Here is a 26,053-nt window from a genome sequence, read left to right as displayed (position 1 = left end):
TGCCATAGCTGCTGCTACCCCCGGAGCAGGTGATCCTGACGGTTCCTCCCAGGTTCGCTGACACCGAGGCCGGCTGACTCAGCGCTGCCTGCACCAGGGAACCTGGAGAGGGAGAGGAGAGAGGGGAGAAAATCGAGATCAGCAAGTGCACTACATACACAGCCCTCCTCCTCACTGGGAGGAGACCCCTGAGCACACAGGTATTCATGAAATATTAGGACACCAACATCTACTCCATGGTTAACAACAACTACAACTGGTACAAGCAGATGACTCCTGGCAATGCCTCTGTCACTCTGATCTAGGATAACACCACAATAATTCCCCTCTCTCCTCTCCCTCTCCAGGTGCCCTGGTGCAGGCAGCGCTGACTCAGCCAGCCTCAGTGTCAGGAAACCCAGAAGATACTGCCAGGATCTCCTGCTCCAGCAGTGGCAGCATCTATGGTTACAGCTGGTTCCAGCAGAAGTCACCTGGCAGTGCCCCTGTCACTGTGATCTATGAAAACACCAAGAGACCCTCGAACATCCCTTCACGATTCTCCGGTTCCAAATCCGGCTCCACGGGCACCTTAACCATCACTGGGGTCCAAGCCGAGGACGAGGCTGTCTATTACTGTGCAAGCTGGGACAGCAGCGGTACTGCTGGTACTGACACAGGGAGAGGTGCGACTGAGATACAGCCCTGAATTAAAAATGGATGTTTTCTGCCTTTCTCCCTCAGGATCATAGGGGGCTGTGCTGCTCAGGCATGTTCCCCCCCTGCATGGCCATGGCTTTAAGCTTCTTTCCTGTTCTACCTCATTGCATGGGACTCTCTCAATACCTGGAAACACCAAAAGGATCACCTGCTCTAGGGGGTAGCAGTGGCTATGGCTGGTATCAGCAGATGACACCTGGTAGTGCCCCGTCACTGTGATCTACGGCAACACCAAAAAATCCTTCATAATTTTCTGGTTCCATATCCCGCTCCACACACATTAACCATCACTGGGGTCCAAGCTGAGGACAAGGCTGTCTATTACTGTGCGAATGCAGACAACAGATGTACAGTACTGCTCCCCAGTGACACAGAGCAGCAGGTACAAATGATGCACTAACCTCCTGTCAGTGCAGGGAGCAGCCAGCTCTTTTTGCTGTCCGTTTGGTGCACTGCTCTGCTCTCTGCAAGGCAAAATCATGTCCCCAGCACTGCCAGAGGGGAACCTGTGGGCAGCTGAGCAGCCAGGCCTAAGCTCCCAGCTTAGAGGGGATGTTTCCTGTGGCATGAGGGTAGTGGCACAGAGCAGGGCTGGCTGCTGGCTGCCCTTGTGCCAGAAAAGAAACAGAGCCACAGAATCTTTCAGGTCAGAATGATTGTTGTTACCTGCTCCAACCCCAGCTCGAGTGGCAACGCCTACAGCACAGTGCCCAGGCCTGCGTGCAGGTGGCTGTTAAAGATATCCAAGGAGACTCCAAGGTCTCCCTGGGTAACCTGGGCCAGTGCTACATTACCTATGGAGTAAGGATGTGACTCCTGACTCTGGTCAGACAGATCTTCTGTGTTCAGTCTGTGCCACTGCCTCTCGTCCTGGTGCAGGACACTGCTGGAAAAAGCCAGCTTTGTTCACTTTGCATCCTTCCCTCAGATATGTGCAAGGGAGAGGAGAGTGGAGAAAATAGGGCTCAGTGAGTGCCCAACATGCACAGCCCTCCCCAGGCTGAGGCACTCAAGTCCACACTGAGGGACACACTGGGTAGCAGGACACCCACATCAGCCCCAGGATTATCAGCAACTATGGCTGGTTCCAGCAAAAGTCACCTGGCAGTGCCCCTGTCACTGTGATCTATGCTAGCAGCAGTAGACCCTCAAACATCCCTTCACGATTCTCTGGTTCTTACTCTGGCTCCACGGGCACATTAACCATCACTGGGGTACAAGCAGAGGACGAGGCTGTCTATTACTGTGGGAGTATAGACAGCAGCAATGCTGGTCCCATGGCGACACACAGCACTGAGGAAGTGATACACAACCCTCTGTCAGTGCACAGAGCAGCCGCCAGTCTTTGCTGTCTCTGTTTGATGGAGGCACAGGTCCCCACCACAGCCCTGCCCTCGCTGCCCTGCAGTGTGGGTGGCTGTGCACGGTGACCCGTGCATGTCCCAACAAGATGCACAGCATTGCCTCATGCCCAGCCTCTGCCTGTAGCACTTGATGCCCTTGTCCATATTCTGCTGGAGCTGCCTCTGTGCTGAGCTCTGACCCTCTGAAGTGCCCCGTGGCCCCTTCCCTTCTGATGTTGGTGGAACATTGCAGGATCGGAGCCCTGTCCAGAGCATTTCAGCATAGAGGCTGCCCCACCAGCAGAAGAATGGGGCTGCCAGCAGCAGGGAGCAACACTGGGCTGTGCCACGGTAGGAACAGGGATCAGGAGGGTCACTTCCCAGAGTCACTTCCCATGCAACAAGGTATAAAAGGACATTCAAAAACATGGCCATGCAGAGAGGGCAGAAACCTGCCTCAGCACCACAGACCTGTTCTGTCTTAAGTCAGCAATCACAGAAAACCTCCATTTTTAAACTCAGGTCTGTAACTCAGTTCTGCATCTTCCTCTGTCTCTATACCAGCATTAGCGCTGCCATCCTAGCCACCACAGCAGAAGACAGCCTCATCCTCTGCTTAGACCCTAGTGACAGCTTACCATGATTGGTCTTTCAGGGGTCCAGGGAAATGGCTGCAGTGGAAGTACTGGGATGGCAGCTGCCAGTGACCATGGGGACAGGTTCTGCATGAGTAGGCTTTGTTGTGGACAGTTGAGGGTATAGAAGGGAGTCAGAGTCCATGGCATAGATCTGTCAGCATGGGGACATGCAGCTGTTGGGATAACACCACGGCCTGGGCCCTTCTTTCGGTGGTACTCACCCACAGCTCAGGTGAGTCAGGAGACCTGCTGTGCCCAGCAGGGGCCTTTGCGCAACGAGCCCCATCCCACTGCAGCTTGCATTTTTAACTTTTGACAACAATCCACTGCCACATCTCCCTATATCACTATACCAGTACCGCTGCCTTCGTAGCCACCACAGTAATAGACAGCCTCGTCCTCGGCTTGGACCCCAGTGATGGTTAACGTGGCTGTGGAGCCAGATTTGGAACCGGAGAATCGTGAAGGGATGTTCGAGGGTCTACCAGTGCTACCATAGATCACAGTGACAAGGGCACTGCCAGGTGACTTCTGCTGGTACCAGCCATAGCTACCACTACCCCCGGAGCAGGTGATCCTGACGGTTCCTCCCAGGTTCGCTGACACCGAGGCCGGCTGAGTCAGCGCTGCCTGCACCAGGGAACCTGGAGAGGGAGAGGAGAGAGGGGAGAGAACGGGGCTGAGTGAGTGCCTGACACACACAGCCCTCCCCAGGCAGCAGTGGGATGAGGAACACCACCATTGCTGGAGAACAGACCTCACCTACATCCACGCCTCCTCGGAAGCAGGAGGATGGGACTGCCAGCAGTAACAGGGAGCAGGGCTGGGAGTGACACAGTGCTGGGCCTTTGCAGGGACAGGGTGGAGTGCCTTCTATCCACAGAATCTCCTCATGCGCCACAGCGTACAATAGGGGGAGGCCATTCACGGACAGTGCTTTGCAGAGGGGACAGGAACCCGCCTCAGATGCACAGCTCAGTTTGGCTGTGAGACAGATGGGCAGAAAAGCCTCCATTTCTAACCCCTATATATACCATTTTTTTTCCTCTCCACCCCTCCCTGTATCACCATACCAGGATTACTGCCCAGTCACCACAGTAATAGACAGCCTCGTCCTCGGCTTGGACCCCAGTGATGGTCAACGTGTTTGTGGAGCCAGATGAGGAGCCAGAGAATCGTGAAGGGATGTTTGAGGGTCTGTTGCTGCTATCGTAAATCACAGTGACAGGGGCACTGCCAGGTGACTTCTGCTGGTACCAGCCATAATTATAGCTACCATAGCTGTCGCTACTACCCCCGGAGCAGGTGATCCTGACGGTTCCTCCCAGGTTCGCTGACACTGAGGCCGGCTGAGTCAGCGCTGCCTGCACCAGGGAACCTGGAGAGGGAGAGGAGAGAGGGGAGGAAATGGGGCACAGCGAGTACCCAATATACACAGCCCCCCGCATAAAGCAGTGGGATGCAGAACACCACCATCAGAGAGGAGAAGGGACCTCAGCCATGGGCACATTGGTGGATGGGAACCCAGCCCAGACCACCCCAGCACAGAGGCAGCTCCAGCAGCAGGAGAACGGGGCTCACAGCAGCACCATGGAGCAGGGCTGGGGATGGCACAGTGCTGTGCTTTTGTAGGGACAGGTACAGTGTGGCAAAGTAAGCGCCAGAGTAACCTCCCATACATCTTGCTTCATTGATGAGGGCATTTACAAACATGGTCATGCAGAGAGGATACAGATCTGCCTTAGCTCCACAGCCCTGCTCAGCCAGAAGTCAGTAAGTGCAGAAAGCTCCCATTTTTTAATGGAGGCCTGTTACTCCATTTCACATCTCCGTGTGTCACTGTTCCCCAGCTTGGACCCCAGTGATGGCTAACCATGACTGGCCTTCTGTGAGCCAAGAAAATGGGTTCAGTGAGCAGGGAGAGCACTGCAATACGAGCTGACAGTGATCATGGGGGCCAGGTTTGCTTTGGGGGCTGTGCTGTGGGCAGATAAGGGTTTAAGAGTGAGTTGTGGTTCATGGCATAGCCCTGTCAACATGGGGATGCACAGCTGTAGGAATTGTGCCATGACTGGGGCTCCTCTCCTCCTGGTGGTACATGTCCACAGCTCTGGTGTCCTGGGAAGACTCACTGCACCTTGTTGTCAGTGAACCTGGGAGAAACCATCAAGATTTAGGGTGATTCTGCTCCTCTCCTCTGCTCTCATGAGAACCCACCTGGGAGTACTGCATCCAGTTCTGGTGCCACACACACACAAGAAGGACATGGAGCTGTTGGAGCAGGTCCAGAGGAGGGCCATGAAGACAGAGGTCTGGAGCACCCCCCCTACGGGCAGGGACGGAGAGAGCTGGGGCTCCTCACCCTGGAGAAGAGAAGGCTCTAGGGGACCCTATAGCAGCCTTCCAGTACCTGAAAGGGGGCCTACAGGAAAGCTGGGGAGGGACCCTGTGTAAGGACATGTAGCAACAGGACAAGGGGAAATGGCTTTAAACTGGAAGACGGGAGATTTACACTAGATAGTTGGAAGAAGTTCTTTACTGTAAGGATGGTGAGACACTAAAACAGGTTGCCCAAAGCAGCTGTGGATGCCCCCACCCTGGGAGTGTTCAAAGCCAGGCTGGACAGGCCTTTGGAAGGCCTAGTGGGAGGTGACCCTGCTTATAGCAGGGGGGTTGGAATTAGATGATCTTAAAGGTCCCTTCCAACCCAAACCATTCTATGATGATTCTATGAAGATCAACTACTTTGTGAGTAGCTACGCTTATGGCTGGTACCAGCAGAAGTCACCTGGCAGTGTCCCTGTGATCTATGGCAACACCAACAGACCCTCGAACATCCCTTCACGATTCTCCAGTTCCAAATCTGGCTCCACGCACACATTAACCATCACTGGGGTCCAAGCCGAGGACGAGGCTGCCTATTACTGTGGGAGCAGGGACAGCAGCTATGTTGGTATCACAGTAACACAGAACAGGGGAAAATGATACACAACCCTCTGCACACCTGTAATACATGAAAATGACAGAAAGCACAGCAATAACAGCAGAGTACCACAATCCTAGGCTGCAGCAAACAAGAACAAGCCCAAATGCAGCAGCCATGGACACAAAAACAAAGGAGGAAAAAAAAACCCACACACCACTTACCTTAGGAAAGCCTCTAGGAGGCAGGGACCTCCAGCAAGATGCCCTCACCTCCACTGCCAACCCTTAAATGAGGTCTGGGAAGGGGTGGATCCCGGCTCCACCCTTCCCATCACTCAGTGCATTGCATGCACCTGAGCCCCCCTGGGATGGCCCTGCCTTCCCACCAGGTGCTCAGTCACTGGTTCAAGCCATGACTTAGCATTTCCACTACAGCATTGCAGGGAGCAGTTGTCAGTCTCTGTGGGTGCCTCAGGAGACTTGCAGGCATGAGTGGCAGTGAGGGCTCCCAGTTCTACCCATGGATAACAGAGATTACGCTTATGCTTGACAGCAGCAGCAACCTGGAAGTGGCCTTATTGCTGTGATGCCGCTGTCATAGTTCCCACAGTAATAGACAGCCTCGTCCTCGGCTTGGACCCCAGTGATGGTTAACGTGGCCGTGGAGCCGGATGCAGAACCAGAGAATCGTGAAGGGATGTTCGAGGGTCTGCTACTGTCAGCATAGATCACAGTGACAGGGGCACTGCCAGGCGTCTTCTGTTGGTGCCAGCCATAGTAGTTGCTGTAACCCCCGGAGCAGGTGATCTTGACCGTTCCAGGTTTGCTGACACTGAGGCCGGCTGACTCAGCGCTGCCTGCACCAGGGAACCTGGAGAGGGAGAGGAGAGGGGGGAGAAAATGGGGCTCAGTGAGTGCCTGACACACACAGCCCTCCCCAGGCTGTGGGGTGCCCACAGTCACATATGGGATATCAAGACACCCACATCTGTGATAATCACAGTCTGATTACCAACAACTATGGTTGGTACCAGCAGAAGTCACCTGGCAGTGTCCCTGTTACTATGATCCACTATGATGACATGTGACCCTCAAACATCCCTTCACGATTCCCCAGTTCCACATCCAGCTCCACACAGATGTTAACCATCACTGGGGTCCAAGCCAAGGACGAGGCTGTCTATTACTGTGGGAATGAAGACAGCAGCGGTACTGGTGCCACAGTGACACAAAGCAATGGAGAAGTGATACACAAATCTGACATCTCAGGGAGCAGCTGGCAGCCTCTGCTGTGCCATTATTCTGGTGACACAAGTCCCGGGCATGGCCCAGCGCTGTGCTGCAGGTTTCTATGCCAGGTGCCCGGCTGTGCCCTCTTGTAGAGCCTCAGGACTGTGCCCATCACTCAGAGAGCGGATGGTCCCAGCAGCCCTGTCCCTGCCCTGCGCTGCACATAGCCCCTGGTACCTAAGCTCTTGCTGCCCACCCTTGCCTCCCAGTGTTGCTGTTGCAGAGCTGCTTCTGCCTCGTGCTGGTTTCTCCCTCCTGGAGGTGGCCAAAAGCCGGGCCCTGGGTTACCCCAGTGAATAAATACTCAACATCCCCTAAGCAGAGCAGGCAGGGGCTGCAGAGCCATCCCTGATGCCTGGGGTGTGTGCAGGTGCCTGGGCAGACCTGCAGGCATAGGTGGCAGTGGGGGCTTCTGGCCATGCTTGAGCAACACCTGCCTGGGGTAAGGGCAGTACCCTGTGTGTGAACAGTGCTGCTGGGCTCAGCTCTTCTCAGACCATGACCCTGGCACCAATGGAGCCCTGCCCAGCTCTATGGTCATGTTAACCTTCACAGGGGCACAAGGCAAGACTGTTGATTACTGCTCTGGCAGAGGCAGAAGCACTGGCCATGGTCATAGAGAGTTCCAGCAATGGGGATGTGAGAGCCCAAGCTGCTGAGGTACGAAGACTCCTCAGGTACCTACTGCTGCAGCTTGGACATGGCCAAGGAGCAGCAATTGCACCTCCATGGTGGATCAGGCTGTGCTGCCTGTGAACCTATTCTAGCATCTCCTCTATGCCGCTCACAGGGATACCACCTCTGGGACCCCTGCCCCATCAGCCTCTGTGTGGGACACGGTGCTGGGCCCAAGGGCTCAGCTGTGCAGGGAGGTAGAGACCTGGGGAGGAGGAAAGGCATCGAGATGGGGCTGATACCAGGGGTATAAGCCCAGGCAAAAGAGCAGCAGAGCAAGGAGGAAGAACTGCAGGTGTTGGGGCTGGGGAAAGCCCCAGATGGCTGGAGCTGGTGGGGCCACTGGAGATCGTCTCCTCCCACTCTGTTCCATGCTGGGACAGCTGCTGCAGGCTGACCAGGGCCTGCCCAGGCAAGTTGTGAAGGTCACCAAGGATGGAGATTTCACAGCTATCTGGGACATGTGTTCCTACGTTTGATCAGCCTTGCAGCAAAAAAGAGCGTTTTGCTCTACTGAACAATGTTCAACAAAAATGATCAGTGGGCTGGAACACATCTCCCACGAGGAAAGGCTGCGAGAGCTGGGCTTGGAGAAGAGAAGGCTCTTGGGCAACCTCCTTGCAGCCTGCCAGTGATTAAAGGGGGCTCATAAGAAAGATGGAGAGAGACTTTTTACAAGGACCTGTAACTATATGACAAGGAGAAATGGTTTAAAATGGAAAGAGGGTAGATTTATGTTAGCTATAAAGAAGAAATTCTTCACTCAGAGGTGATGAAGCATTGTAACAGGCTGTTCAGAGAAGTATTGGATGCTTCCTTCCCAGCAGGGCCCAAGGCCAGGCTGGATGGGCTTTGGGCAGCCTGTTCTGGTGGGAGGTGTCCCTGCCTGTGGCACAGCCTGGAACTGGGTGGGCTTTGAGGTCTCTCTCAGCCCAAACCATTCTGTGTTCCTGTGGTTCCCTGTGTTTCAGTCTTCGCCTGTTGACTCTGGTGCCACCATTGGATAACTCTGCTCAGCTCTGTTTCATTCCTGCCCCAAAGCAGTAATCCCATGGCTAAGCAATGCTGTGAGGCCTTCACCACCCTCAGTGCTCTTGCTGACCCTGGCAGGCTCCTTTGCCACACAAGCCTTGTGTTGGCTGCACTGCTGCTGCTGAGGGTCCTGCCAGCTCTCAGGGCCTTTTCTGCCCAGACACTGCAACCCACTAAAACCCAGCATGCCCAGGGCAGGGCCTTGCATGTCTGAGGGGTGAAACAGGGCAGGGGCAGCACTGCAGGCAGCGGTTCAAGAAACATTTCGATGTTGTACTGAGGGACGTGGTTTAGTGGGAAATATTGCTGGTAGGCAGGGAGTTGGACTGGATGATCTTAGAGGTCTTTTCCAACCTTGGTGATTCTGTGATTCTGTCATTCTATGATTCTGTGAAGGGAGCCATGGGTTGCTCCCCGCCATGCCCCACCAGTCCGGCTCTCGCAGGCACTTTGGTGACACAGCAGCTGGCCCCGCTCTGGGGCTGGTGTGGGCCTGGGCGCTGCCACGTGTCCCCGCTGCAAGGCCTGGCCAACCCCGCTGCGCCACAGTGCAGGGGCTGGGCCAGGAGCGGGCAGGGAGGTGAGCGGAGAGGCGTAGGACATGGCTGGGAGCACAGGGATGTATTTGCATGGGGGGCGTGCTGCGGAAGAGCGCGGGTATAAAAGAGCATCGAGGTCCGCAGCACAGCCCCATCGGCGTGGGGACACACAGCTGTTCGGATCGCGCCATGGCCTGGGTCCCTCTCCTCCTGGCGGTGCTCGCCCACGGCACAGGTACTCGCTGCGCCCGGTTGGGGACTTTGGGCACGGGGCTCTGTCTCACTGCTGCGCGGGGGGGGCTGCGTGTGTCAGGCATTCACTGATCCCCCTTTTCTCCCCTCTCTCCTCTCCCTCTCCAGGTTCCCTGGTGCAGGCAGCACTGAGTCAGCCGGCCTCGATGTCAGCGAACCCGGGAGAAACCGTCAGGATCACCTGCTCCGGGGGTAGCAGCTACTATGGCTGGTACCAGCAGAAGTCACCTGGCAGTGCCCCTGTCACTGTGATCTATAGCAACACCAACAGACCCTCGAACATCCCTTCACGATTCTCCGGTTCCACATCTGGCTCCACAGCCACATTAACCATCACTGGGGTCCAAGCCGAGGACGAGGCTGTCTATTACTGTGGGAGCTACGACAGCAGCAGTACTGCTGCACGGTGACACAAAGCAATGAGGAAATGATACAAAAACCTCCTGCCAGTGCAAGGAGCAGCTGGTGTTTTTTGCTGTCTCTGTCTTACGGGTCCCACCTCCATCCCTGCCGTGTGCTGAAGGGCTCAGGTCCTCCTGCGCTCGCAGACTGCACCCCAGGCCATGCTGGCTGTCTCCCTGCCATCCTACATCCACCGTTTGTAGTGTCCCCTGCATGCACTGGGGCGGCAGCTCCTCACCTTCCTCTGCTCCCACTGAGACCACCAGCCCAGTCCCAGCTGGAGGGCCACCACCACTTGGTTGGTCCATCAGCATGGCACCAGTTCTCTTACGTGCATCCCTCTCTGGAGAAGAGCTGGACTTCTAAGTACCATTAGTGTCCTCCCCTAAAATGAAACTGAAACCCCATAAAAGCCTCCGAAATACTGAAACTGCTCATCCGTAGTATATGGCATCAGCTTCAGCTAAATGCTTTGCATAAACAGTTTCAGTGAGTTTGTGTCACTTGCACCAATCACTTGCACCTAAGCCTTCCCAGAGGCAAACCACACCTTTGAAACAGAAAGCACTTCCAACCACAAAATCTTTGATGCATCATTCATTTTCTAGTGACTCAGGAGATTCGCCAATTCTGCCTCTTTCTATAACCACTTGCACAAACCACAGCATTTGCATATTTTTGAGTTCATTTTTAATCCAGTGCCTTGGCTCCAGCAGCTCTAGTTGGGCATCAGCATCCTCTTCACATTTTCTTTTCCTCTCTGCAGGAGGATGTGGGCAAAAGGGATAGGGCAGTGGTGTACCAACAGGGTAAAGCTGGGCCCAGTGAGCTGGAAGGACAACGTAAATGAGAGTAAGGCCACCAAAACAGACAGGCCTTAGCTGGAGGGGATGCACTAAAACTGGCTGACAAGCAAGCACGTTATTTGGTGGGTGCCTATGGCAGGTTGACATGACTTCAGCCAAGACCTTGGCCAACATCTGCACAGCTGCTGGATATCCCTTGGGAGAGGTGAGGAGGATGCATGAACAGCATCTTTGCTCCATGACTCGCAGCAGGCAGCAGAGCTCAGCCACACATAAGGCTGTGCATGGGCTGCTGCTTGGGCTGCTTCTGCATGGCTGTGTGTCACTGCAGGCATTTCCCTCAGGAATCAACTCATGATCCTCAGGAAGTCGCTCTGTGTTCACTTACAGTCTCCCCCAGCAGCAAGTGGGTGCCTAGGCTCTTCCTGGCCTTTGGTTTTTTGGTTGGTTTTGTTTTCTTTTTCAAACTTTGGCTGTGGCAGCACATCCTTGGTCTGCCTAGCCACACTGAAATGTGCTCATGCACCTTTCCCTGATTTGCAGAAAGAAGGCTGTGTGGTCTGAATGCTCTGTGCTGCTTCCAAGACTGTTCGCATCCTTTGAAATCTGCAAAGCCCCTACTGATCATGTCCTTGATACTGAACATCCTTGTTCACCTTGTCAGAAGGCAGCTGAGGGGCTGGAGGCAGTAGAGCATGGCACCAGGATCCCCCGGGGCATTTCTTGTCTGCAGCGCCTGGGTGCTCCGCATGGCTGCCAGAGGGGCACGCCTCCTATACCAGCCCCCAGCACCACCATCCTGTTGTGTCCATTCCATCACCTTCATCCTATTGTGTCCACCCCATCATCTCCCTTCTCCTTTGTCCATCAGGAAACTTCCATCCCATCACCTCTGACCCGTCACCTCCGTCCTGCCACCTCCACAGGACACAGGACTGCTCCTGCTGCGGAATGGGAGGTTTTTGCATTGCTCTGTATCACTGTGTGGTATATTCGGGGCTGGGACCGTCCTGACCGTCCTAGGTGAGTCGCTGACCTCGTCTCGGTCTTTCTTCCCCCATTGTGAAATTGTGACATTTTGTCGATTTTTGGTGATTTGGGGGGGTTTTTCCCGGACTTGGCGGCAGACTGGGGTCTGCCGCCAGCGCAGGGACGGGCACCGAGCGCGGCAGCCTGGGCTGAGTCTCGTCCCTGCCAACTCGGAGCGCTCTGGTGCACGCCGTGGAGGACTTGAGGTTATTTTGTCAATTGAAAAGTTCTTAAAATTTGGCCAGAAAATGTGCCTGAAGTCTGTCGCTGCCACACGACTTCAGAAATTGTGTTTAGGTTGATAAGAAGACAGTTTTTGTCTTTGTCAAGAAATTAGTTGTAAGTTGTTAGTCCTCCCCTCTTAGTCCTAAGGACTAAGTCCTTTGTCCCTGGTCCAATCTCTCGCTGGGGACTCTGTTGGCTCCAGTGTCACTGGGGAGCCCAAGTGCCGCTGAAACAGTGTCCTTGGGAGCTGATCAGGTAAGTGCTGTCAAAAAATGAAGGTTATTCTGCTGAAAAAGCTGACAGGAATATTTTTGTAATTTTTTTTGTAAATATATATATGTATATATATGTATATATATATATAGAGAGAGAGAGAGAGAGAGAGGGAAATATATATTTTTGATTTTTAGAAGAAATTGGCCAGAAAACCCCAATCTGAACCAAATTACTCAGGGCATAAGTCCAAGAAAAGTGCAGTTCGACAAATCTTCAGTAGAAATTTTTTTAGTGGGGGAGTTCTCCCCCATTTTCTGGTGTAGATATGAAGATATAGATATGTATATAGATATAAATTTGGCTATAGTTTGTTTGACGAACACTCTGAGAAAGAGTAAATGTTGCCTTCCTCATGGCAATTTTTAGTTGTACTTTTTCTGAGACAAGTCTGAGCATGTCTTGAGGCAGAAATAGCCAGAAAATTGAGTGCTTTTTCTTTGAAATTTTAATTAAAATGAAAAAATAGCCTTGCAGCAGGAAAAAAAATGGGATTATGGCAGATAACCAGAGTTCCAAAGCTGAATTAGGTTCACCCAAATACATACAGTTGAAATTTTGTGTGTATATATATATATAAATATATATACGTATACAAAAGAAAATGCTTATATAGGTTTATATAGATATATATATAGATATATATATATAATATATATATAGGTTTATATATATATATTATATTAAATATATATATATATTATATATAGATTTATATATATATTATATATATAGATTTATTACAGATATGTACATAAGATATAACACATGTATATATGTATATATGTCATCTACTGTATGCTTTATATAATTTTTATAGATATAATGTATATTATATAACATATATGGATTATATATCTATAATATATTTTATCTGCAGACAGATCCACAGTATAAAATGTATATATGCATATATATACACATATGTGTATATATATACACACATAACATGTATGGAAATAGATAACGGATGGATGGATGTGTTTGTTTTACAGATATACACGTGTGTATGTACATACACACACATATGTATTTACATACACACGTGCGACCGCTCTGCCTCTCTCTTGCAGGCCAGCCCAAGGCGTCCCCCACCATCACCCTCTTCCCACCATCAAGGGAGGAGCTGGAACAGAACAAGGCCACCCTGGTGTGCCTGTTGAACGACTTCTACCCCAGCCCGGTGCAGGTGAAATGGTTGGTCGATGGCTCCGCCCGCACTGGCGAGACCTCCTCATCGCAGCGGCAGAGCAACAGCAAGTACATGGCCAGCAGCTACCTGTCGCTGACTGCCAGCGACTGGTCAAGCCACGAGACCTTCAGCTGCCAGGTCACGCACGAAGGCACCCCCTACACGAAGACCGTGAAGAGGTCCGAGTGCTCTTAGCCCCACCGGGGATGCGGTGTGAGGACAGTGGTTCCTCGCCCTCCCTGTCCTTCTGGGCAGCTGCTGGTGGCAGCAGCCCCCACTTCCCACTAAGATGTCTCCCACCATGCCCCCACCACCCACCTCTGCCTGTCGCCTCTTCTTGTCCCCACCCCTTCAGATGTTACATTAATAAACACGACACTGAACTAGTGCTGACTCTGCATCCATGTCTCTGTGTCCTTTTGCGCGCTGTCTGTATTGCACAGAGTGGGGTCGGCCCCATTGTGGGGAAGGGCTGGGGGGGGCACATATACATACACTGGTAGTGCTGGGGAGTCCCTGGCTAGCCCTGCAGACGCTGGTGTACACCTCTGGCACCACCAGCATCTAAGGCAGGGTGTTTTGGGGCAATTTTGGGGCAGTCTAAGGTCTGTGCTGACACCGAGCACTTGGCTGTGGCCGTGCTGTCCTCATCTCTCACCCACCACAGTCCGGGCACCAGGTCCCTTGCAGAGATTCACTATACGCTGGGGACATAGCCAGTTCTAGCTCCGTTTCCTTATGTTCAGACACCCTGGTGTCCCCTGGGTGGGATGTCAGTGTGAACAGTCTTTTGTGCCCTGTGCCTGCAGCAGCCTGACCCTCCACACACCACATGCCTTGTGTGTGCCCCATCCCTGTCACTACCCCTGTCGCCGCTCCCCAGGGAGGTTTTGCAGTGGCCCCTGTAGGGCAGCTCTGGGCACAGCCCCCAGCAGCCAGCAAGCAGAAAGCACTGCTCTGCTTTGTCAGCTATGTGTCCTCCTTGATGAGTCCATCTGCCTTGTCCCCCTCAACTTCCATCAATGTTGCCCACCTCGACACATCTACCCAACATCTCCATTCATCCCACCCACCCAAACACCTCTGTACATCACATCCATTACAACACCTCCATCCAAGCTGCACACTCCAGCACCTCCATCCATTCCATCTACACAACCATGCTAATCTGCTACAGCCACTCCAACATGTCCATCCATCCCAGCCACTCCAGCACTTCCAGTCATCCCACCCACCCTATGTCTCCACTCAGCCACTGGTGGGGTGCAGGACACGGGGCCAGCCCTACTGTCAGGACAGAGGTTTTTGCATGTCCCCATACCACTGCTGCAGGAGGGATGCACTGAAAGCTTGGCTGGCCATTTTCTCTGCACTAGAGTTGTAACGATTCTGGGGACTTTTCTCCAGTTTGGAGAGGGGCTGGGATCTCCCAGCTCCATGGGCAAGCATTCATAACACTGGGGACAGTATTCGATGGATGGAATCGGGCTGAATTTCATTTTCTTCCCCCAGCAATTAAGTTTTTGCATTTGAATGTGAAATTCTGCTTTCTGCTCTACGAGGATTTCTTTTTCAGGATTTACCCAGGGAATCAGCAGTCTTCATTCTCCCCCTGCTATCTGTAGACTCTGCCACACAGGGCTGTGCTGTCCTCATGTCCCTGTGCCCAAACCGCTGCCCTCTGCCCATCCTTGCCAAGCTGAGCCCCACAGGCTGCCATGCTGGATTGACACGAGCCCTGAGTTTGGTACAGAAATGATGACTTTTGGTGGGTTTTTTTCCAAACTCAGAAAGCTGAAGGCTCAATGCTCAAAGATGGATTTGCCAAAATGTGCCTTGAGGCAGCTGCTCATGCAGGATAAATTCACCAGAGCACAAGGAACCAGGCTCTGGGCAGGGATTTCTCATGGGCCCCTTTGAAAGCTGCAGGCTGCAAGCCAGGCTCTGCCTTCGCGCCTCGCACTTGTGAGGACAACCTCACTAATTATTCATTAAAAGATTTTGCTAAACCATTTCCAGAAGCAACAACCCACTGAGGAGCAGTTGCTGAATTATACATCACAGTGCCATGGCCCTAGCCCTCATGGCTGGGCTGGGTGGCACCCACAGTGGCACTCAGCAGGGCCACAGGGCTGGGACAGCTGGGTCTGGCAGTGGGGACACAGCTGAACCCAGGATGAGCCCCCTGGATGGTGCTGGGCTTTACTAACAAGCAGAAGCACAGATAGAAAGCAACCCCAGGGCTCCACACCCAGCTGCAGCTCTCGCTCTGTCGTGTCCTTTGGTGAAATTTTAAACAGTCGCCTTTTTTTTTTTTTTTTCTGGCTTTCCATTAATTTCAAACTGAGAGAGACCTAATTTAGTAAATGAGATGCTTCAGGAAGGCTTTAATTAGCTGCAGATGGAGGCAGCTAGTGCTATCACGGGGCCCAGATCACACATGGGGCTGTGTGCCCTCACTACCAGGATACACCCAGGCCTGGTCCTCTCCATAGTTGTGCCCCATACCAGAGGGGACGTGCTCTGTTCCCCATACATCGCTGCAAATCTTGCAGCTGTTGAGCCCCGACATCCCTGCCAGCACACGGGGCTCAGCAGGCCTGGGTGACGTGGCGGCAGAGGAGCAGGCCGCGTGGTATGGCCCCATCAGCGCAGCTGGGGCCATGCAAAGAGCTGAGTTCCTGCGGGCAGCGGGCTGAAACCCGAAAGCAAGAGCTGGGGGCTCAGAATAGCCCCAGGAGCGGGCAGGGCCTGGGGTGAAGGCAAGCACCAGGCCCAGAGCCACCCAGCCCTTCCAGGAAGGCACAGCGCTGTCAGGGCACAGCACCCCAGCCCCACTGTGCAGCTGTGCGGCTGGGGCATCCCCGAGCTAAATTTACTCCTCGGCCTCCAATCAGAAACTGAAGATGGGGGGCCCACGCCAGCAGAAAAAAGGAAATGAAACAGTCTCCAGAAAGCACTGACGTGTGAAGCAGAGCAGGCACTGCACAAACTGGCCGCCATGCCACAAGCCTTGGGTTGAGGCTTTTGCCAGGCCAAGCTTTGCTGCTGCTTGGGGTTGGTGCCCACGGCCTGGGCACACAGCATGGGGTACACATATACACACACTTGCACACCCACACCCCAACCCACCAGGCGATGCTGGTGCAATTGGGTCCCCTGCAGGCTGACCCCACATACATGGGGCTGGCCCTACACTGCTCCGTCTGTGCCTTTGTCCCCATGTGCCACCCCTGCCCACTCCCACCATGCATCACCATTTCATTTGGATCCTGAGTTAATCCCGTGACTCCTGCCTGCTTCCAGCGCGCGTGGTAGACTGGAGATGCTGAAAATACAGAGCAGGTTTCCCTGAATCTAGGAGATTAAATGGTGTTATGTGTGTCCCCCTGCAGCAAAGCCCCAGCTGTAGGAAGCTCAGAGCCATCGCACCGCAATTAAAGAGGAATTAAATTAAATCAATAAATGTTTTAGGCGGGCTCAGCTGCCAGCACCACCTGACCGAAACAGCCCGCTTGCAAAGAGGAGAGCATTTGCATGGCTGTGGCAAAACAGCAACCGCCTGTTGTGCAGCTGGGATGGTGTTATCTGGAAACGCACACAGCTTGTGAGGGGTAAATAGCTCCAAACAGAGACCCCGAGCTTGTCAACAGGTTGTAAACAGGCTGAAATAAACACATTTGTGCTGCAGAAAAATATTTATCATCTCAAGTTTGGCATGTTAATAAAATAAAATTCCCAACAGAGCTACGCACCTGCTTTGGAAAGGAAGCAAACACTTGTTTTCTGCTTGATGTTGGCGGTAAGAAGCCATGCTTACCATTGCAGGTGGGCCACAAAGCATTGAAAACACAATGTGAGCTGTGCTTCGTCCCTGTTTAAGCCCCCACCTCAAGGGCTCGTGGCCCGGGAGCAGACAGGGCGCAGGGGCTGGGCAGGGGGTGGCACAGGGCTGGGTGACATGGGCTGGCCCTGGGGTGTCTCACTGAGCTCTTTGGGGAGGGGTTTAAGACCTGGGGCATTCACAGCATGCACGGAAGAGGTGGGGGGACGCAGCTGCCCTGCACTGAGCAAACCCCATCCGCGGGCTTTTGGAGGGCATTCTTGTCCCTCTGCAGCCTCTGCAGGGGCTGACTGTGGAGAGTAAATGTTTTTGCCATGTTTTTTTGGCATGTTTAGAGGGGCGGTGTGGGCACACGGGTACTGCCACGTGTCGCCAGCCCCACAGCAGAGCCTGCGCTCCCCCAGATGTGCTGACCACAGCCACGGAGCCCGGGGGCAGCAGTTTCTCTTGCTAAAAATTGTAGCTGGGCCAAAAACACACGGCCATTTCAGCCAAACACCAGCTGGCTGCCAGGAATAGTCATGGCCACGGCATGCTCTGCTTCCTCGGCACAAACATTCCAGTATGTGGCACCACGAGCGCCGCTGCCCGGCACAGCAGCGAGCAGAGCCAGGAACAGGAAAAGCTGATTTGGGCCCCATTTTGGCAATGGCTCAGAGAAAAGTTTTGTAGGAAGCTCACCAGTGTTGGTAGTTGGGGTTTCGGGAAATGGTGGGGAGGGAATAGCCACTGCCCCCAGACTCCAGAGCAGGCTCTGGTCCCATCTCACTGCAGGGCACCAGGGTACTTGCAGCAATTCACAGAAACACCTAAAATGGCTCCTGTCTTGTTCAGCATGGCTCTGGTCTTGTTCAATGTCTTCATCGATGACCTAGATGAGCGGACAGAGTCCACTGTCAGCAGGTTCACTGATGATATGAAGCTGGGAGGAGCGGCTGACACATCAGAAAGCCATGCTGCCATTCAACAGGACCTGGACAGACTGCAGAGTTGGACAGAGAGGAACCTGATGAGGTTCAGCAAGGGCAAGTGTAGGATCCTACACCTGGGATAATAACTGCATGCATCACTTCAGGTTAGGGGCTGAACTGCTGGAAATGAACTCCAGGAGAAGGACCTGGGTGTCCTGCTGGACAACAGGTTGGCTGTGAGCCAGCGGTGTGCCCTTGTGGCCAGGAAGGCCAGCAGTGTCCTGGGGAGCATTACAAAGAGAGCGGGCAGCAGGGCGAGGGACGTGAGGCCGCATCTGGAGCACTGTGCCTAGTTCTGGGCTCCTCAGTTCAAGACAGACAGGGAACTGCTGGAGAGAGCCCAGTGGAGCCACGGAGATGATGAAGGTCTTGGAGCATCGCCCTCATGAGGAAAGGCTGAGGGAGCTGGGACTGTTCAGCCTGGAGAAGAGAAGGCTGAAGGGCAGGAGCCAAGTGGATAAGGCCAGGCTCTTTTCAGCGGTGCCCAGTGACAGGACAAGGGGCAGCAGGCACAAACTGGAACACGGGATGTTCCATGTGAACATGAGGAGAAACTGCTTTGCTTTGAGGGTGACAGAGCCCTGGAAGAAGCTGCCCAGAGAGGTGGTAGAGTCTCCTCTGGAGATAGTCAGAACCTGCCAGGACACTTTGCTGTGGAACCTACTGCAGGGAACCTGCTTCAGCAGGGGGGCTGGACTGGAGGATCTCTGGAGGCCTCTTCCAACCCCTACAGTTCTGTGACTCTGTGAAATACATCAAACACTGCAAAGTGTAGTGATAAGACAAGGCTAACATTTTTAAACTAAAAAAGGGTGGGTTTCAGTTAGATGTAAGGAAGAAATTCTTCACTCAGACGGTGGTGAGGCTGCCCAGAGAGGCTGTAGGTGCCCTGTCCCTGGCAGTGCCCAAGGCAGGGGCTGGCTCGAAGCCCAGCAGTGACCGCAGCTCCACAAGGACAAGCATGGCCCCTTGCATCTCAGCTCACCCAGGCCCCAGCTGAACTCCCACCTCCAGCACAGCACGGGCACGTGGCTGGGCCCTGTTCTCATGGAGCCCTTGGGGCAGGTCAGCACCCACGTCCCCTGAACGTGGCCATGGCTCCCAACCGGCGGCAGCTGGAGCTTGGCAGCCACAACCAAGTGGGGCCATGTGGGGGTGACACCAGGGTCCCCCAGTCCCCTGTGGGGCAGCACGTGGGGGGCTGGGCCCCTGCTCCAGTCTGCAGTAGGTATGTGGGAACCATTGCCTGACACTGTCTGGATCACCTGCACCCCTAAGCTGCCTCTCACCAGTGGATTGCTCTGTCCCACCATGACCCTGTGCCCTTATTCCATAACTGGGCTGGGAGGGCCTGGACCTTGAGCACATTAACAAGGATTTCCCGCTCTGCCTCGGCTTTGCCCTGAGACACAGGGCCGTGCACTGCAGGCACAGCTGCAGCCTAAAATTAGCTCCTGGGAAAGGGCCCGCAGGCTGCACCCCGTGGGGCTGAGATGTGCCACGTCCCCATAATCGGAGCTGGGGAAGGCAACGTGGCCGTGCGTGTGTGCACACTGAGCACAAGGACGCGTGCTGGGCCGGGATTTGTCACCCCGGGGTTCACGCTCTGTGTCACCCGGTGCTGTCCTATCCCCTCCTGCAGCCCCCAGCTCCCCCATGGCCGCACAGCACCCATGTCCCCACACCAAGCACCCGCTGCCGGCAGCGCACAGAGACGCGGAGCCAGGGGCCGCACACGGGGCCAGGAGCTCTCCTTTATTGCAGCCCTGACCAGCCCCACGGCCAAGCCCACACCAGGGCTGCCACATCCTCACCCAGCTGAGGGCCCTCACCGCTATGCAAAGAGAGGGCTATAGGGAGCCCGGGCCCTAAGGGGAAGACGAGAAGGGGCCGAGCAGGGGCAGCAGGAGCAGCGGGCTGAGGGGGCAGTGGGGGCACCCGCTGCTGGCCGTGGCATCCCGGGAGGCGAAGACCTTGCGGCTGTGGAGCGGTTGTGGCGGACGGAAGTTGTTGGTCATCTTCAGGGGCACAGGGCCCGAAGCTGGGAAGTGTACGGTGTTGACGAATGCCTGCAGCTGCGGGGAGAGAGGTGCGGGCTGGAGAGCAGCACGGCACGCAGGGCACTGCGGCCATGAGGCCCAGGGTGAAGTGAGGTACACACACAGCTGCTGCAGGGCAGCAGCACAGCGCAGGAGCCCCGTGTTTCCCCCTAACGGACAGCACATTGCTCTGCACACGCTGCGCTTTGTGCTGCCTCGCAGCTGATGGTGCAGGAAGCCCAACTGAGCACTCACAGAGCAGCCGGGAAATGCATCTGCTGAGGTGCTTGGGCAATGCAGGAGAACTTCATCCATCCCCACATCCATTCACCAATCCATTCCCCAACCCCCCTGCCCATCCAACAACCCGCCCGCCCTCCTCTTGGTGCCACTCTCGAGCTCTCCATCCCCACATTTCTACAGATGTCCCCTTTACTTTGCCTGCAAGGCGCAAGAAAATGCACAGGGACTGGGGATGCTCACAGCACAGCTTCAGCCAGATGGGCCCTTCCAGCACCACGGCAGCGGGGCTGAGGAATCCCATTACCTGCTCCCGGCTGATGTCCACTGGCTCCTCAAACACGGTCCAGATGACGGCCTCACTGCAGTCAGGGGTGGTCAGGGAGCCCTGGTAGCGGTAGTACCTGGAGAGCTGTGCGATGTGCGGCAGCAGCGTGCCAAGGCGGAAGGTGGAGGCCAGGTCCACTGCCTGCCCTGCACAGCAGGACATGGGTGCTCAGCCCCACTGCCCCCAGCATGCCCTGGGGTCTCTCCCTTCCCACCCGTGCCCCAGTACAGGAGCCCCAGGACACCTCACCAGCATGGGAGATGTTCCTCAGTCCCCCAATGATGGTGTTGTAGTTGGAGTTTGGGGCTTCAGAGACCTGCGGAAAGTGAGTGGACCCTGCAGCTGTGCTCAGCTCAGACCAATGCATGGCAGCACCGACCCTGTGCACATGCAGCCAACCTGGAAGAAGAAGCCCAGCACAGCCAGCCCGCTTGGGTGCCCCTTGGCCTCCCCCAGGGTGTGGTACTTGACGTTGATGTGGACGATGTGCAGCTGGAGAAAGCACGGAGGGCTCAGCACAGGCACCCGGCCTCGCCAGCAGCAAGGCACCAGGATGGGAAATCAAAGTGCCGTGGTGCTAAGGGGCTCCTTGCCTACCTCCATGGGGAGCTGCTGCCCATCCACAGTGTGCTCGGAACCATTCCTAGATGAGCTGCCCCAGTGGAAGTGCAGCTGCAGCGCACGGTACCGGCCCGGGAGGCCCCCGCCACTGATAGCGATGTGCTCGGCACCCGGCTCACTCTCCAGGCTCAGCATCACTGCAAGGGATGGGAGAGGGACAGGGCTGAGGGCCATGGGGCAGCACCACTATGGAGCTGAGCCCTGACTGGAGCAGAACACCCACCCGTGTGCCCATCGTTCAGCAGCCGCCACTTGCCAGGGGGGGCCTGGTCATAGCCCTCGAAGATGATGTCCCCAAGGCCACCATCCCGCTGCAGCCAGCGCCGGTCGATGTTAACCGGAGACTGCTTGTCACCGCCGCAGGTGGCCTTCAGCTCCTTCCAGTGGCTGGGGCCTGCGGGGAGCACGGCCATGGGGGCACCCACGGTGCCACCACTACTCCCATGGGAAACACAAGGCCGAGGGTGCCCCATCTCCATCCCTTCTCTCCCCATTACTCCAAGAAGGTTTTACTTGGAAACCCGCGGAGCTGCAGCCCATCCCGTGGGCTCCCCATTACCCACTGCCTTCATTAAGAGATGGTGCCCTCAGCACGTGCCTGTTCTGTGCTGCTCCAACCGCCCCCCGCCAGCCCCGGCACGGTTTAATTGCTGCTGGAGCCGGGTCTGTGCCAGGCAGCAATGTTCGGAGCGCTGCCGGACACGGCTGACCTGCAGCACAGTGAGCACGCACCTGAGGGCTATAAAGCAATTGGGCTGTAACTGCTGATTACATGCTCCCTGATCCTTAATTAACCTCTTACAAGCTATTATTTGTGAGCTTCCAAAGTGCCCCCGGGCACTGGGCAGGGAGGCACGGAACGGAGCTGTGACCATCCCCACTCACCGCACTTGGGGTCCTGCGAGTCGTAGCACCACTGCCCTGTGGGAGAGAGCGGCGGTCAGGGGGTGCAGAGGCCCCCGCTCCCCAAGCCCCCCCTTGTCGCGGGTACCCCCGCAACACACAGCGTGGCCGTGGGCAGAGGTGCGCCCACACCGCCCGGAGCAGCGCTACGCGGAGCCGCTTCCCTCCCACCTCGCTGCTGTCAGCACGGGGACAGCTCGCGCTGCGCCTGGCTGCGCTGCGATGGGAGCGGGGTAATGAGGAGCGCGGCTGCTGCCCACGGCCACTCTGCTCCACTCGAGTCCCACCAACCCGTCCAAATCCTTCTGTGGGAACGCAGCCACCCCAGCACTCCCTGCCTGCAGGGATGGGTCTCCACTGACCCTGCTCTTGTTCCAGCCCACAGGCCGCAGGCAGTGCTGCGTGCACCACCTGTGCTGCTGGCTTCACATCCCGGTCCTCACCGTTCTGCTACAGAGCCGGGAGTGGGGACTGTCCCAGGGCAGCGACCTCGGGCTTTCCTTCCCATCCAGTGGGAACCGAGTCTCTTGCACACCCTCAGAGCTGCAAGGTGCTGCCCTCGCCCAACTGCGAGCATCCTGGCAGGAGCCAGATGGGTGCTCACTGCTCTGTAGTGGAGTGCTGCATGCCCCAGCCCCACTTGCTCTGAGGTGTCACTCTCAGCAACATTCGCCTGGTTGCGAGTCCATGCGCAGCGGGGCTGAAACATCAATCCCAGGTGCCCAAATGACCGTCCAGCCTCCAGACACCTCCCAGCAGGGCTGACACCTCCTTGAGCCCAGCAGCACCGCGGGGACAGGGATGTCCCATGGGGAGGGCGCAGAACGCAGCTCCTGGGCTGCACCACATCTCTGACCCCCGAGCACCACAGACATGCATTCACCCCGACACGTGGGAATGGGAATGAAGCGCTGGCACCTCTGTACCCCCACCCGGCACCATGCCACCCCATCACCCATAGCCACCTGCACCCCGCGCCCATCCCTCTGCAGCCCAACCACGACGGCGCAGCGGGCAGGCAGCGCATCTCACCTCCTGCAGCCGCTCGGACGACAAGAGGCAAAGTGACAAAAGTTACCCCCAGCCCCAGCGGCCCCATGCCGGCAGCCCCGCTGCGACGCCCCGTCCTCCTCCGCAGTGCGCCCAGGCGGGCGGCAGGGCTGGGGAGGGATGCAGCGCTGCCAGCCCTGGAGAAATCTTCGGCTCCAGCTTGAACACTGCTTTTAAATATTCATCACAAGGGCTGAGTTTTTAACTCCTCGCCTGCTAGGAGGGAGCAGGAGCGCCCGGCCCCCAGCCAGCCCCTGTGCGCTGTGCCAGGCCGGGCTGGCACACGTGGGCAGCGGGCAGCAGTGGGGGTTCCTGGCATCACGGGGCTGCTCTGAGCTCTGCAGGACTGCACTGAGCTTTGCGGAGCCGAGGGGGTAGCAGGGAGGGCTGCGGTGTGCTGCTATTCTCCATCCCTAAAGGTGTGGGTTGTGGCATCCCCACTGTGCCGCCAGCCCTGTGTGGGGCCATGGAAGGCTCCTGCAGGGCCACCGGGGGTCCATGTGTGACATCCTCACATCTGGCACAGCTTTGGCATCCCCAGACCTGGGGGCAGGGCAGGAGCAGGGGGTGAGCAGTGCCACAGGGACCCACAGGCAGAAGCCTCTTAGCCCCACAATCGTTCAGCCAGGGTGGGTCTGGGGAGCTGCTGCCTTCCAGCCCGGCACCCATGCCCCCAGCACACCCGGGGTGCATGGTGCAGGGCAGCCGTTATCCCAGTGGAAGAGTTCTCCTCCTGCAGAGGGGAGGTAGGAAGGGGGTGAGTGCGCGGGATGGTGGCGTTGTCACATCATCCTAAAATATCCCCGCTTGCTTCAGGCAGCAGAAAAAAGGAGGCCACGGGGCACGTTCCTCCTCTCCTCCCGCAGGTACTGCCCTGGCTCAGCGCTCGGAGCTGCTGCCAGGATGAGCAAACCCCGGCACCACACAGGGCACAGAGAGGGTGTCCCACTGGCAGCTTGGCCACAGCACTGCAGCTCAGCGCTGCTACCGTGTGCTGCAGGCACAGGGCTGGGCCGGCCAGGGGCTCTTTGGGGCACGTTCAGCCCCTGTGGTTCATGCTCCAGGCAGAACCCCAAAATCTCCCTGCCCTGGCGGTCACCCACTGCCACCCGTCCCCGCTGCCCTCCCGCTGGGAGCAGCCTCCAGTTTCTATAGGAACCAGAACAAACCTTCAAGGTACCGCGCTGCGCTTCCCAGCCTGCTGCTGCCATTGCTGCTGCTGCTGCACGCTCACGGCCGCACCGTCCTCGTGGAGGGGCTGTGTCCATCTTCGTGCTGCGCAGGACAGGGAGCTCCCACAACCACGCGCATGGGTGCAGGAGCCATTACAGGGGTAAAAAAAAAAAAGGCTTGCTGAAAAATATAAATAGTTACAGATGCTGCATCCATCGATCGGACGTGGGCACGGTGCCTCCCTGCTGGGAGCCCCCACCACGCGCAGCAGTGCCAGGAGCAGCTCCCGGAGGTGAATCCTCAGCTGGGAACACAGCCTGGGGGCCTGGGGGACTGGGATGGGATTGGAGGAGGGGGAGAGGATCTGTGCAGCTCAGCTCACCCAGGGGTGGGTGCACAAGGGCTGCAGGAATGCAGAGCAGCAGGGAGATGGAGCCCAAGCAGAGTAAACCCTAGGCAGTCCTGGCTTTGTTTGACTCTGGTGTGGCCGGAGGGCCTGGACAGGAGCGCAGCAGAACCCGCACAAAGGCAGCACTGTGGGCAGCAGCTGCATGCGGCCCTGGCACTGCCCGGCACCCGGTGGGGCACTGCCAGTGCTGGGAGTGGAGCGCGGCCGCTCGGTGCTCCCCGAGTGATGCACTTTGGGCTGGGAGGAACTCCTGCTGCAGCACCCGGACACTGACACCCATGGGTGCGGGCACAGCCGGAGGGTGCAGCATTGTGGCTGTGTCAGGGCACTGAGAGGAGCCACACAGGGCCCTGCCAGGCCCCCAGAGTCCTCTGCCTGCCCGTGACACAGGCAGCGTGTGGCACTTGCTTCCCATTGCGCTGTAGCGCAGCACCTCGCAGCTCCAGGCGCAGGAGGAACTCTGCGAGCTCCACGCCGTGCCCCGCGGGCAGGGGCCAAGGAGCCCGGTGGCACCGCGGTGACAGTGACGTTGTGCGCTGGACAGCATTCAGCAATGAGCGCATCCTGCAGCCGCCAGCAGAGCTCGGGCAGCACTCCCGCTGCTCACTGGGCAGCTGGAAGCATGAGCTCAGCCCCGGCCGCAGCCAGCACAGCCGGCCGCTCGCCAGCAGCCCCCGCTCCTTTCCTGGCTCTGAGCGCGGCCCTGGGCTGTGGCCGTAAATTGTCCTTACCTCACCAGCTAAAGCAGATTTGTGACCCTATCAGAAACCCGGTGTTTGCGATCAGAGCACCGGCAGAAGGCAGGAACCCTCGTGCAGAAGGCCCAGGGGCGGCAGCAGCGCGGGGGCACACACAGCAGCTCTCTGATCCCAAGGATCGGTGCTGGCAGCACACGGGAGGGCACGGAAACCTGGCCTAGGGACGTTCGCTCACACCGCTAAACCGGCACAGCAGCCTGCAGAGCGTCGTTTTGTACAGTCACAGCACGCCTCGGGTTGCAAGGAACCTGGCAGATCCCCAATTCCCACCGTGGGCTGGGTACCCCCACCAGCACAGCCCGCCCAGCCCCACCAACACGGCTCGGGGCACCGCCGGGGACGGGCACCCACAGCTCCCGTGTCCGCAGCTGGGGAGAACCCCGGGGCTGTCCCCGCC

At 56.4% G+C, this 26,053-nt stretch overlaps 1 protein-coding gene and 1 gene segment (V, D, J or C); one reads left to right on the top strand and one right to left on the bottom strand.

Moving 5' to 3' along the window:
- Positions 1–13,720, top strand: part of LOC110406371 — a 40,290-nt gene extending 26,570 nt beyond the window's left edge. The window contains 3 exon segments of the C gene segment in view: positions 9,235–9,376; positions 9,502–9,786; positions 9,954–10,186. Coding sequence covers positions 9,331–9,376; positions 9,502–9,786; positions 9,954–10,171 — 549 coding nt within the window.
- LOC110406483 (carbonic anhydrase 15-like) lies at positions 19,659–23,508 on the bottom strand. Its single transcript, XM_021413051.1, has 8 exons — positions 23,299–23,508; positions 22,249–22,284; positions 21,587–21,757; positions 21,340–21,500; positions 21,142–21,234; positions 20,992–21,058; positions 20,722–20,888; positions 19,659–20,210 (listed from the first exon to the last, which is right to left on the bottom strand). The coding sequence occupies exons 1-8, from the start codon at positions 23,363–23,365 to the stop codon at positions 20,004–20,006; spliced, it is 969 nt and encodes a 322-aa protein (XP_021268726.1). The 5' UTR covers positions 23,366–23,508; the 3' UTR covers positions 19,659–20,003.

This window comes from Numida meleagris, chromosome 14 (genome assembly GCF_002078875.1).
Source record: "Numida meleagris isolate 19003 breed g44 Domestic line chromosome 14, NumMel1.0, whole genome shotgun sequence".
Taxonomy (NCBI): domain Eukaryota; kingdom Metazoa; phylum Chordata; class Aves; order Galliformes; family Numididae; genus Numida; species Numida meleagris.
Note: the sequence above shows the minus strand (reverse complement) of the source record. Positions and strands in the feature narration are given on the sequence as shown.